Raw genomic sequence first — 13,092 nt, 5'->3', positions numbered from 1 at the left:
TTTATTTCTTGTTTATTTTATTAATTATATTGATAGTGATAATAATAATAATAGTAATAATATTATTAAATTTAAAAGAATTGATATTTTATTTTTTATTCCAAAATTAAGTTCACAATAATTATTGTTATTAAAGGTACAATTTTGACAGTCAATAGTAGGTTTAAAAACAATTGTATTTCGTAAAAGTTTTATTTTTGAAGAATTACAAACAAGTGAACCATCTAGTTTGAAATTACCACTTGATATTTCTAATTCTGATTTTTGTAAATAAATTATTGAACCTTTACCACTTGGTAAATTATTAACTTGATTTATTTTTGAATCTTCTATTAAACAATAACTATCTTGTAAATAAAATAAATCACCTTGGTGATTTAATGCTTTATTATTTTCAAATTCACCAGAAACAATAAAATAAGCACCAATTGAATTAATTATACTTCCATTTCCATTGAATGAATTATTAAAAAATGTAGAGTCTCTAAATAGTTGTGGATTTTTTTTTAAATTTTCAAAAGGAATATTATTATTTGATTCTAAATTAATAATACTACCACCATAATTATTGATAAAGCTACTATTTTTAATTGAAATTAAACCTTCATTTGAATTAAATTTAATATTGAATATTGTTCCATTATTATTTTCAAATTTTGTATTGAATACATCTAACTTATTAATTTTATTTATATTGAAAATTATTTTACAATTATTATTATTTATTGAACTATTATAAATTGTTAATCGAGAACTATCATAAAAGTAACCAAAATTATTACATTCATTAATTGATTGGAATTTTGATCGATAAATAAGTACACTGAATTTTTTACTATTAATTATAGATGAATTATAACCTATATTTGAATTACTGATCATTGAACAATTCGTTAAAGCAAATGATGAATTTATATTATAATATAAATTACTTATTATGTTATTATTATTATTATTAATTAGGTAAAACATTGGAAATTCACTTTTAAAATTATTAAAATTACAATTTTCAAATGATCCTACTACATTTAAATAAGTTTTATAAATGTAAATTATTGTAAATGTGAAATTATTGAAATTAATTCCATTAATTTTAAAAATGCTATGGGATTTATAGGATTCAACTATATTACCTGTAGGAGGTGATATTGTAATAAATGTTTTAATATTATTATTATTATTGTTATAAATTGAGGTACCATCGATGGTTACATTTTTAGAGTTTAGATTTAAAGGTGAAATTTCAATATTATATTCAAAAAGTATTAATTGATTTTCAATTTTATAAATACCATCATCTAAAAGTAATTTCAATGGTTGATAAATTTGAATTTCTGATGATTAATTGTATACTTTAATTGTTTCAAAATAAGAAATTGCATCATTTATTGAATTACATGTAAATGTTGAGTTACCACACTGATCACCACTTTTATATACATTGTTTCCATTTGCATTGATTTGCAATGTTATTAGTTCACCATTTAATTTTAAAAAATAAAAAGTTAAAATTAAAAAAAATGGAAAAATATATTTTATCATTTTATAATTTTTTTTTTTTTTTTTTTTAATGTTTCGATCGAATGATTAAAATAAAAAAAAAAAAAAAAAAATAGAAAATAAAATCAAAATGGTCTGTTTTTAAGAAAATATCCAAAAAAAAAATTAAAAAAAATAAAAATAAAAATAAATAAAATTGTAGTTATTGGGAAAAAGATGGTTTTTCTTTAAAACCCAAAAAAAAAAAATTTAAAAATATAAAAATAAAAATAAATAAAATTGTGTGTTTCAAGAAAATGAAGGTTTTCTATAAAACCTCAAAAAAAATCGTCTTTCCATTTTATTTTAAAATAAATTGTTTGAATAATAATTATTTTTTATTATTAATGATGAAAAATAAATTTGGTTTAATTATTATTTAAATAGATGTTAAAAAAATATTTTTTTATTTAATAAAATTTAAAAAGACAAAGTTTACTCGTTTAAAAAAAAAAAAAAAAAAAAAAAAAAATATTTTTTTTCTTGAAAATCCAAAAAAAAAAAATCTGGGTAAGTTTTGTCCTTTCATTTTTTAAAATATATTCTTCAAATAATGATTTTCATTACATTTAAAATGAAAAATACATTTGGTATGGTAAAAGAAAGTTAAAAAATATTTTTTAATAAAATAGGAGTAATTGAACTAAAAAAAAAAAAAAAAAAAAAAAAAGTTACAGTTTTTATGTATTAAAATGGTATTTAAATTTATTTTAGGGGATTTCCTTGATTGAAAAACTGGAATGCATTTTGAAAATTGATTGGAATGTTATTGAAAAAATAGTTTGACTCTAAGGCACCTGATGTCGATATTGCCACAGAATTTCGCTTTTCTTTAAAATAAACAGAAAACCCTTCATTCTAACCAAGGAATGTATCCGATACATTGGGATTTGAATATTCTTCCTTCTGATCAACCTTCAATGTATCCAAACATTGAAGTTTGATTAGAAGGAAGTATATTTTTAATATTGTTTGATAAACTTTTTTTATTATTTATATATTATATATTTCATTTTTTTTTTTTTTTTTTTTTTTTTTTTTTTTTTTCATTTTTTCTATTACCTTTGTTTTTGATTTTATTTGATTTTGTTTGATTTTGTTTGATTTTGTTTGGTTATCTTTTGTTATTTTTTTGTTTTTGTTTTTTTTTTTTTTGTTGTTGTGTGGGAAGTACAAACAAAAAAAAGAAAAAAATAAAGAAAAAAAAGAAGAAAAAAAAAGAATGAAATAAATAATATAAAAATTAAAATAATAATAAAAATTAAAATATTGTTGCATAAATCCATTTTTATAATGTTAACTATAAAAATGAAAATATGCTACACTATTTCAATATAATATACCTTTAACCTATCCATATCACGCAATATATCTTCTAACAAATTATTGATACCAACATTATCACCAAAACAAGCTATACCTTCTTTAACAAAGACTTTTGCAAAGTCAATAGAGTTTGTTAGTTGTGTATAGTTTAATTTTGAATGTTTAATATCAAGGTATGGCTGTAAGAAATTACGTGATTTCTTTAAATGCTCGGGTAATTTATAACTAAGAAGAACAGTGTCCTCATAGAACATACTTGATACTCTCTTGATATCATTCTCTATATCTTCCACTTCAACATACGTCGTTGTGAGAGGTTGGAGGTTAATACCAAGAGTTGGGTCATCATAGAAATTGAAACTATCCCCGGGAGAAAACATTGCCGTGGTGGATGGGAAAAAAAGAAATATTAAAATTAAAACAGTAAGGTCTTATTCAAAGAGAATGAAAAAAAAAAATCAAATTTAAAGGTGAAAAAAAAAAAAAAAAAAATTTAAAAATTAAAAAAAAAAAAAAAAAAAATAAATAATTAGATTAAATCTCGAGATATTTTACACAAAACTTAAAAAAATGAGAGAAGTGATTTTTTAATTTAATTGCTTTTAATTTTTATTTTAAATTCATACTAGATATTAAAAAAAAAAAAAAAAAAAAAAAAAAAAAAAAAAAAAAAAAGAAAAAAAAAAAACAATTTTATACATGTAAAAAATAAATATTTCAAATACAACCCCACCAATACTATTGGATGGATTATGTAATTATGTTAAAAATTATTTAAAGAAGTTACAATTGTAAATGTGAAATTGTTGAATTTATTTCCACTAGTTTAAAAAATTGTATAAGATTCAACCACATTACCAGGAGGTGATATTATAATAAATGTTTTAATACTATTATTATTGTTATTAATTGAAGAATCATTAATGATTACATTTTTAGATTTTTGATTTAAAGGCAAAATTTCAATATTATATTGAAAAAATATTATTGATTACCAATTTTATATATACAATCATCTAAAAGTAATTTCAATGGTTGATAAATTTAAATTTCTGAGGATTGATTATATACTTTAATTTTTTTAAAATAAGAAATTGCATTAATTATTGAATTACATGTAAATGTTGAATAACCACATTGGTCACCACTTTCATATTATTTCCATTTGCATTGATTTGCAATGTTATTAGTTCACCATTTAATTATAAAAAATAAAAAGTTAAAAATTAAAAAAAAAAAGATATTATTATTTATTATTTTATACTATTTAATATGAATAATAATAAAAAAAAAAAATAGTCTTTTCATTTTTTATTATTAATGATGAAAAATACGTTTGGTTTAATTATTATTATTAAATGGATGTTAAAAAAATATTTTTTATTTAATAAAATCTAAAAGGACTAATTTAAAAAAAAAAAAAAAACTATTGTTTTGATTAAGAGGATTAAAATGGTATTGAAATTTATTTAGAGAATTTCTTTATTGAAACAGCAATGCATTTTGGTAATTGACTGGAATTTCAATGGGAAAATTGTTTGACTCCAAGGCACATGGAATTTCACTTTTCTTTTTTTAGTTTTTTCTGTTTTTAAATCCTTCCTTCTAACCAATGAATGTATTCCATACATTGGCATTGATTTGAATATCCTTCCTTCTAATCAGCGTTCAGTGCATCCCATCGGCATACATTGAACGCTCACTAGAGAAGGACCCAAATCAACGAATGTATCCAATACATTGGAGGTTGATTTGAATATCCTTCTCTAGTGAGCGTTCTGTATGCCGATGGGATGCATTGGATATTGATTTGAATATCCTTCTTTCTAGTGAGCGTTAAATGTATCCGATCGAATACATTGAAGGTTGATTAAATATCCTTCCTTCTAACCGATGAATTTATCCCATACATTGGAGATTGATTTGAATATCCTTCATTCTAATGAGTGTTCAATGTATCTGACCGGTTGATATGAATATCCTTCCTTCTATTGAGTGTTCAATGTATTATCCATCGGATACATTGAATATAGACTGAATATCCTTCTGATAAGGGTTCAATGTATCAGATACATTGAAGGTTGATTTGAATATCCTTCCTTCTACTGAGTGTTCAATATATTATCCATTGGATATATTGAAGATAGATTTGAATATCATTTCGGTGAGGGTTCAATGTATCCTATCGGATACATCGAAGGTTTATTTGAATATCCCTCATTCTAATGAGTGTTCAAGGTATTATCAATTGGATACATTGAGGATAGATTGAATATCCTTCTTGAGAGGGTTCAATGTATCCTATCGGATACATTGAAGATTGGGGCGAATATCCTTCATTCTAATTAGTTTTCAAGGTATTATCAATTGGATACTTTGAAGATAGATTTGAATATCCTTGGGGCTCGCAATGTATCCTCGTAGGATACATTGGGGTTGATTTGAATATCCTTCATTCTAATGAGTGTCCAATATTATCCATCGGATTCATTGAAGATAGATTTGAATATCCTTGGGGGCTCGCAATGTATCCTCATAGGATACATTGGGGTAGATTTGAATATCCTTCATTCTAATGAGATAGATTTGAATATCCTTGGGAGCTCGCAATGTATCCTCGTAGGATACATTGAGGTAGATTTGAATTCCTTCCTTCTGTTGAACATTCGGTGTATTATCGTCGGATATATCAATGAAGGTTGGTTAGAAGGAAGGATATTATTAATTTGTATAGTTTGACTTTTTTGATTATTTTTTTTTTTTTTCATTTTTTCTTTTACCCTTCATATTTGATTTTGTTTGATTTTGTTTGATTTTGTTTTGGTTTTTTGTTATTTTTTGTTGTGTGTGATGTTTGTATTTTGTAACAAAAAAAAAAAAAAAAAAAAAAAAAAAAAAAAAAAAAAAAAAAAAAAAAAAAAATAAAGGTGAAAGTAAAAAAAAGAGAATGAAATAGTAATAATAAAGAATAAAAATTAAACTATGATTGTATAAACCCATTTTTATAGTTTTAACTATAAAGATGAAAATATACCACCATCTGAACAATAATGTACCTTTAGCCTATCCATATCACGCAGAATATTCTTTAATAAATTATTGACCCCAACATTATCACCAAAACATGCTATACACTCTTCAACAAAGACTTTTGAATAGTCTATAGAGTTTGTTAATTGTGTATAGTTTAGTCTCGAATGTTTAATATCAAGGTACGGCTGTAAGAAATTGCGAGATTTCTTTAAAAACCTGGGTAATTTAAAACAAAGATGAACAGTATCTTCATAGAATTGACTCGATCCTCTCTTGATATCATTCTCTATCCCTTCCACTTCGACGTAGGTCGCTGTGAGAGGTTCGAGGTTAATACCAGGAGGGTCATCAAAGAAATTCCAGGTAGAAAACATTGCGTGGAAGAAAGGAAAGAAATGTTTAAAATAGTGTGTGTGTTTAAAAATAATTATAATAATTATAGTGCAAAATGGATGAAAATAAAAAAAGGAATGAAAAAAAAAAAAAATGGTGTCTAAAAAAAAAAAATTTAAAAATGAAAAAAATAAAAAAAAATTAAAAAATTTTGGGAGTGGAAAAAAAAAATAATTAAATTAAATCTCATTTTCATTTTAACCCAAAAAAATAAGAGAACATGTTTTTTTAATTTTATTTATTTTTTTTAATTTAATATTATAAAAAAAAAAAAAAAAAAAATAATGATAATTTTTTGGAGTAAAAAATAAAATTAAATCCCAATGTTATTATTTTTTTTTTTTAAAGTAATAATATAAATCAACACTTTTTATATAGCAAAATAAGTGAGGTTAATTGGTAATAAAATATCTATTATTTAAACAATATATTTTTTTTATCTGTGGTTAATTATGATTTTTGGAATGAATTAAAAATATTTTTACAGAGTGATAAAATAAAATTTTAAGATTGATACACAACCACTTTTTATTTTTTATTTTTATTCAACCATATTACCAAGAGGAGGAGAGGTGATATTGTTATAAATATTTTAATAGTATTATTATTGTTATTAATCGGTGCCATCAATGATTGATTATATACTTTAATTGTTTCAAAATAAGAAATTGCATCATTTATTGAATTACATTTAAATGCTGAATTACCACTTTGATCACCACTTTTATATACATTATTTCCATTTGCATTGATTTGCAATGTTATTAGTTCACCATTTAATTTTAAAAAATAAAAAGTTAAAATTAAAAAAATATATATATACATGTTATCATTTTATTTTTTTTTATTTTTTTTTTTTTAATGTTTTGATTGATTATTATGGATAATTAAAATTAAAAAAAAAAATAAAATAAAATAAAAAAAAAAAAAAAAAAAAAAAAGTTTTTGTAAGGTTTTTAAATTTATTTAGAGAATTTCTTTGATTGAAACAGGAAACATTTAGGTAATTGACTAGAATGACACCAAGAAAATAGTTTGACTCTAAGGTACCAGATATTGCAACGAAATTTAACAGAAAATCCCTCCTTGTAACAAACGAATGTATCAAAGCATATTTTTAATTTGTTTGACTTTTATTATTTAATTTTTTATTATTTATATATTATTTATTTCATTTTTTTTGTTTTTCTTTTATCTTTGTTTTTGATTTTGTATTGTGTGGGATGTTTGTATTTTTGTTAACAAAGAAAAAAGAATGAAATAAATATTATATAAATAAAATTTAAATAATAAAAATTAAACTATAGTGATTGCATAAATCCATATTTATAGTAGTTAACTATAAAGTTGAAAATATACCATTACATGATATAATTATTATTGCTTTATGGGATCATTAATAATATAATTAAATTTTGGACATTCTGTATCATATCGCTTAATAAATTGTTGGTATTATCATTATTACATGGGCCCCTACACTTTTCTAAATGTTCTAGTAATTTTTTCGTTTGTGGGTTCTTTGAAAGTGAGTTAACTTGGCATGGCTTTAAGAAATGGGAAAACTGGTTCAATAAATTGGTTATTTCAAGGGGAGTAGTTGATTGGGCAATGATTTTACACCATAATTCATCCACTTTAGTTGCATCTGGGTAATCGCTGAGAGGGGGAAGGTCACCTTCTTGAGAAGACATTGTAGTAGAAAAGTTTGAGTTTTAAAATATTATATATGTGTTTTTGATATATAAAAAAACAATTAAATTATTTTATTATTTTATTATTATTAATTTAATTATAGTGTTATAAAAAAAAAAAAAAAAAAAAAAAAATGAGAAAAAAAAAAAAATTTTAGGTGAATATAAAAAAAATAAAAAAAATAAAAAAAAAAATAGAAAAAAAAAAAAAAATTAATTTTTTTTGTTGTTTGTAAATTCCTTAACAAAATATATATTTTTTTTTTATTTTTTTTTATTTTTTATTTTTTTTTTTCACCTAAAATTAAGTGATCAGTTTTTTTTTTTATTATTTTTTTTTTTTTTTTTTTTTTAAAAAAAAAGTGTTAATATTATTTTTTACTGTTATATAGTAATAAAAATGAGGTTAATTTGTTATCTATTATTTAAATAAAAATAATAATTTTTTTTTTTATATATATACATATCTTAATTTTTTATCTGTTGTTAATTATGAGTTGGAATGAATTAAAAATATTTTTATAGAGCGATAAAAATAATTTTTTAAAATAGACACACATACACTTTTTTTTTTATTTTTATTTTTATTTTTATTTATTTATTTATATATTTATTTAATTTTTTTTTTCAAATATTATTTTTATTTTAATTTATGCTATAAAATTATCAAAAGTTACAATTGTAAATGTTAAATTGTTGAAATTAATTCCATTAATTTTAAAAATTGTATATGATTTATAAGATTCAACTACATTACCAGGAGGAGGTGACATTGTAATAAATGTTTTAGTATTATTATTATTATTATTGTTATTAATTGAAGAATCATCAATGATTACATTTTTAGATTTTTGATTTAAAGGCGAAATTTCAATTTTATTTTGAAAAAGTATTAATGGATTACCAATTTTATAAAGAGTCATCTAAAGTAATTTCAATGTGGATAAATTTAAATTTTTGAGGTTTGATTATATACTTTAATTGTTTCAAAATAAGAAATTGCATTTATTGAATTATAAGTAAATGTTGAATTACCACATTGATCACCACTTTCATATACATTATTTCCATTTGCATTGATTTGCAATGTTATTAGTTCACCATTTAATTTTAAAAAATTTAAAGCTAAAATTAAAAAAAAAAAAAAAAAAAGATATTAGTATTTATTATTTTATTCTATTTATTATGAATAAGATGAAAAAAAAAAAAACAAAATTTTAAAAAATAAAAAAAAAAATGGATTAGTTTTGTCCTTTCATTTTTTAAAATATAATCCATGAATAATGATTATTTATTTTCACTTATATAAAATGAAAAATGCATTTTGGTATAATTATTATTTTAAAATTGATAAAAGGAAGTTAAAAAATATTTTTTTAATAATAGGAGTAATTGAACTAAAAAAAAAAAAAAAAAAAAAAAAAAAAAAAAAAAAAAAACAATCAAAACAATATTTTTTAAGAGGATTAAAATGGTTTATTTATAGAATTTCTTTGATTGAAAAACTAGAATGCATTTTGGAAATTGATTGGAATGCCATTGAGAAAATAGTTTGACTCTAAGACACCAGATATCGATATTGCAACAGAATTTCACTTTTCTTTTAAACTAAACAGAAAACCCTTCATTCTAACTAAGGAATGTATCCGATACATTGGGATTTGATTTGAATATCCTCCCTTCTAATCAACCTTCAATGTATATTCATACATTGAAAGTTGATTAGAAGGAAGGATATTTTTAATTTGTTTTGTTTGATAAACTTTTTTTTATTATTTATATATTTTTATTTCATTTTTTTTTTTTTTTTTTTTTTTTTTTCAATTTTTCTGTTACCTTTGTTTTTGATTTTGTATTTGATTTTTAAATTTTTTGTTTGATTTTGTTTGATTTTGTTTGATTTTGTTTGATTTTGTTTTTTTACTTTTTTTTAGTTTTGGAAGTTTGTATTTTTGTTATATACAAAAGAAAAAAAAACAAAAAAAAACAAAAATAAAAGAGAGAAAAAAAAAAAAAGAATGAAATAAAGAATATATAAATAGTAAAAATTAAAATATGATTGCATAAATCCATTTTTATAGTGTTAACTATAAAGATGAAAATATACCACCATCTGAACAATAATGCACCTTTAAACTATCCATACCACGCAGTATATCCCTTAATAAATTATTGACACCAACATTATCATCAAAACATGCCGTACACTCTTGAACAAAGACTTTTGCATAGTCAATAGAGTTTGTTAATTGTGTATAGTTTTGTCTTGAATGTTTAATAGGTTTAATATTAAGGTATGGTTGTAAGAAATTTCGAGACTTCTTTAAAGAATTGGGTAATTTATAACTAAGATGAACAGTCTCTTCATAGAACAGACTTGATAATCTTTTGATATCATTTTCCAAATCTTCCACTTCAACATACGTCGTTGTGAGAGGTTGGAGGTTAATACCAAAAGTTGGGTCATCAAAGAAATTGAAACTATCCCTGGGAGAAAACATTGCGTGGTGGAGAGGAAAAAAGAAATGTTATTTTTTAAAAATGGTGTGTGTGTTGGATATATATATATATATATATAAAAATAATAATTAATTTAATTTAGTGTTCAAAAAGGATAAAAATAAAAAAAGAATTAAAAAAAAAAAAAAAAAAAAACCCTTAATGTGGTGCTTAATTTTTTTTTTTTTCCCAAATTTAATTTTTTTAAATAAAAATAAAAAATAATTAAAAAAAATAATAAGATTAAATCTCATTTCCATACCCAAAAAAATGAGTGAGGTGTTTTTTTTTAATTTTTTTTAAATTTTTATTTTTATTTTTAAATTCACCAATCTTGATATTAAACAAAAAAAAAAAAAAATAAAAAAAAAAAAAAAAAAAACCAATTATTCATGTAAAATAAAAAATTTTATATAGTAATAAATAGAAGGTTAATTTGTTATCTTTTATTTAATAATAATAATAATTTTTTTTTTATATATATGCATATCTTAATTTTTTATCTGTTGTTAATTATGAGTTTTAAAATTGATTAAAAATATTTTTACAGATTGATAAAATTAATTTTTATAATAGACACAGATACACTTTTTATTTTCAATTTTATTTTTATTTATTTATTTATATATTTATTTAATTTTTTTTTTTTCAAGAATTATTTTAATTTTAATTTATGCTATAAAATTATCAAAAGAAGTTACAATTGTATTATTTTATTTTATTTTATTTTATTTTATTTTATTTTATTTTATTTTATTTTATTTTATTTTATTTTATTTTATTTAATTTTATTTTATTATATTATTATTATTATTTTATTTAATTTTTTTATTTAATTTACATTTTGTGAAATTGTTGAAATTAATTCCATTAATTTTAAAATTTGTATAATATTTATAAAATTCAACTACATTACCAGGATGAGGTGACATTGTAATAAATGTTTTAACATTATTATTATTGTAATTAAATGAAGTAAATGTTGAATTACCACATTGATCACCACTTTCATATACATTATTTGCATTTGCCTTGATTTGCAATGTTATTAGTTCACCATTTAATTTTAAAAAATATAAAGATATAATTAAAAAAAAAAGATATTAGTATTTATTATTTTATTCTATTTATTATGAATAAGATTAAAAAAAAAAAAAAAAAACCAATATTCTTAAAAAAAAAAAAAAAAAATGGATTAGTTTTGTCCTTTCATTTTTTAAAATATATTCCATCAATAATGATTTTTTATTTTCACTATTATAAAATGAAAAATACATTTTGGTATAATTATTATTTTAAAAATGATAAAAGGAAGTTAAAAAATATTTTTTAAATAATAGGAGTAATTTAACTAAAAAAAAAAAAAAATCAAAAAAAAAAAAAAAAAAATCAAAACAATATTTTTTAAGAGGATTAAAATGGTTTATTTATAGAATTTCTTTGATTGAAAAACTGGAATGTATTTTGGAAATTGATTGGAATGCCATTGAGAAAATAGTTTGACTCTAAGACACCAGATATCGATATTGCAACAGAATTTCACTTTTCTTTTAAACTAAACAGAAAACCCTTCATTCTAACTAAGGAATGTATCCGATACATTGGGATTTGATTTGAATATCCTCCCTTCTAATCAACCTTCAATGTATATTCATACATTGAAAGTTGATTAGAAGGAAGGATATTTTTAATTTGTATTGTTTGATAAACTTTTTTTTTATTATTTATATATTTTTTATTTCATTTTGTTTTTTTTTTCATTTTTTCTGTTACCTTTGTTTTTGATTTTGTATTTGATTTTTAAATTATTTGTTTGATTTTGTTTGATTTTGTTTGATTTTGTTTTTTTACTTTTTTTTAGTTTTGGAAGTTTGTATTTTTGTTACACAAAAGAAAAAAAACAAAAATAAAAGAGAAAGAGAAAAAAAAAAAAGAATGAAATAAAGAATATATAAATAGTAAAAATTAAAATATGATTGCATAAATCCATTTTTATAGTATTAACTATAAAGATGAAAATATACCACCATCTGAACAATAATGTACCTTTAACCTATCCATATCACGCAGTATATCCCTTAATATATCATTGACACCAACATTATCACTAAAACAAGACTTACACTCTTGAACTAAGTCTTTTGATTGGTCTATATAGTTTGTTAATTGTGTATAGTTTTGTCTTGAATGTTTAATAGGTTTAATATTAAGGTATGGTTGTAAGAAATTTCGAGACTTCTTTAAAGAATTGGGTAATTTATAACTAAGATGAACAGTCTCTTCATAGAACAGACTTGATAATCTTTTGATATCATTTTCCAAATCTTCCACTTCAACATACGTCGTTGTGAGAGGTTGGAGGTTAATACCAAAAGTTGGGTCATCAAAGAAATTGAAACTATCCCTGGGAGAAAACATTGCGTGGTGAGAGGAAAAAAGAAATGTTATGTTTTAAAATGGTGTTTGTGTTTGTGTGTGAAGTGTGTGTTTGATATATATAAAAAAAATAATAATTTAGTGTTCAAAAAGGATAAAAATAAAATAAGAATAAAAAAAAAAAAAAAAAAAAATATTAATGTGCTTAATTTTTTTTTATTTTCCCAAATTT

At 20.8% G+C, this 13,092-nt stretch overlaps 5 protein-coding genes across 5 annotated transcripts; all 5 read right to left on the bottom strand.

The window, feature by feature from the left end:
- Position 1: 1 nt before the first annotated feature.
- DDB_G0286791 (hypothetical protein) lies at positions 2-1,542 on the bottom strand (the record flags this gene model as incomplete). The annotated part of the gene is made up of 3 exons (XM_632458.1): positions 2-7; positions 214-1,298; positions 1,398-1,542. 3 exons carry the CDS (start codon positions 1,540-1,542, stop codon positions 2-4), a joined length of 1,236 nt encoding a protein of 411 aa, XP_637550.1.
- Positions 1,543-2,827: 1,285 nt separating this feature from the next.
- DDB_G0286789 (hypothetical protein) lies at positions 2,828-7,985 on the bottom strand (the record flags this gene model as incomplete). The annotated part of the gene is made up of 5 exons (XM_632457.1): positions 2,828-2,839; positions 2,883-3,295; positions 5,900-5,951; positions 6,937-7,012; positions 7,915-7,985. 5 exons carry the CDS (start codon positions 7,983-7,985, stop codon positions 2,828-2,830), a joined length of 624 nt encoding a protein of 207 aa, XP_637549.1.
- A 650-nt stretch (positions 7,986-8,635) lies between these two features.
- DDB_G0286775 (hypothetical protein) lies at positions 8,636-9,308 on the bottom strand (the record flags this gene model as incomplete). Its single annotated transcript, XM_632456.1, has 3 exons — positions 8,636-8,908; positions 8,962-9,110; positions 9,287-9,308. The coding sequence occupies 3 exons, from the start codon at positions 9,306-9,308 to the stop codon at positions 8,636-8,638; spliced, it is 444 nt and encodes a 147-aa protein (XP_637548.1).
- Positions 9,309-9,667: 359 nt separating this feature from the next.
- On the bottom strand, positions 9,668-10,878 carry DDB_G0286587 (hypothetical protein; the record flags this gene model as incomplete). Its single annotated transcript, XM_632455.1, has 3 exons — positions 9,668-9,747; positions 10,093-10,472; positions 10,868-10,878. 3 exons carry the CDS (start codon positions 10,876-10,878, stop codon positions 9,668-9,670), a joined length of 471 nt encoding a protein of 156 aa, XP_637547.1.
- Positions 10,879-11,299: 421 nt separating this feature from the next.
- DDB_G0286585 (hypothetical protein) lies at positions 11,300-12,902 on the bottom strand (the record flags this gene model as incomplete). Its single annotated transcript, XM_632454.1, has 2 exons — positions 11,300-11,489; positions 12,490-12,902. The coding sequence occupies 2 exons, from the start codon at positions 12,900-12,902 to the stop codon at positions 11,300-11,302; spliced, it is 603 nt and encodes a 200-aa protein (XP_637546.1).
- Between the last annotated feature and the right edge of the window lie 190 nt (positions 12,903-13,092).

This window comes from Dictyostelium discoideum (assembly GCF_000004695.1).
Source record: "Dictyostelium discoideum AX4 chromosome 4 chromosome, whole genome shotgun sequence".
NCBI lineage: Eukaryota > Evosea > Eumycetozoa > Dictyosteliales > Dictyosteliaceae > Dictyostelium > Dictyostelium discoideum.
Note: the sequence above shows the minus strand (reverse complement) of the source record. Positions and strands in the feature narration are given on the sequence as shown.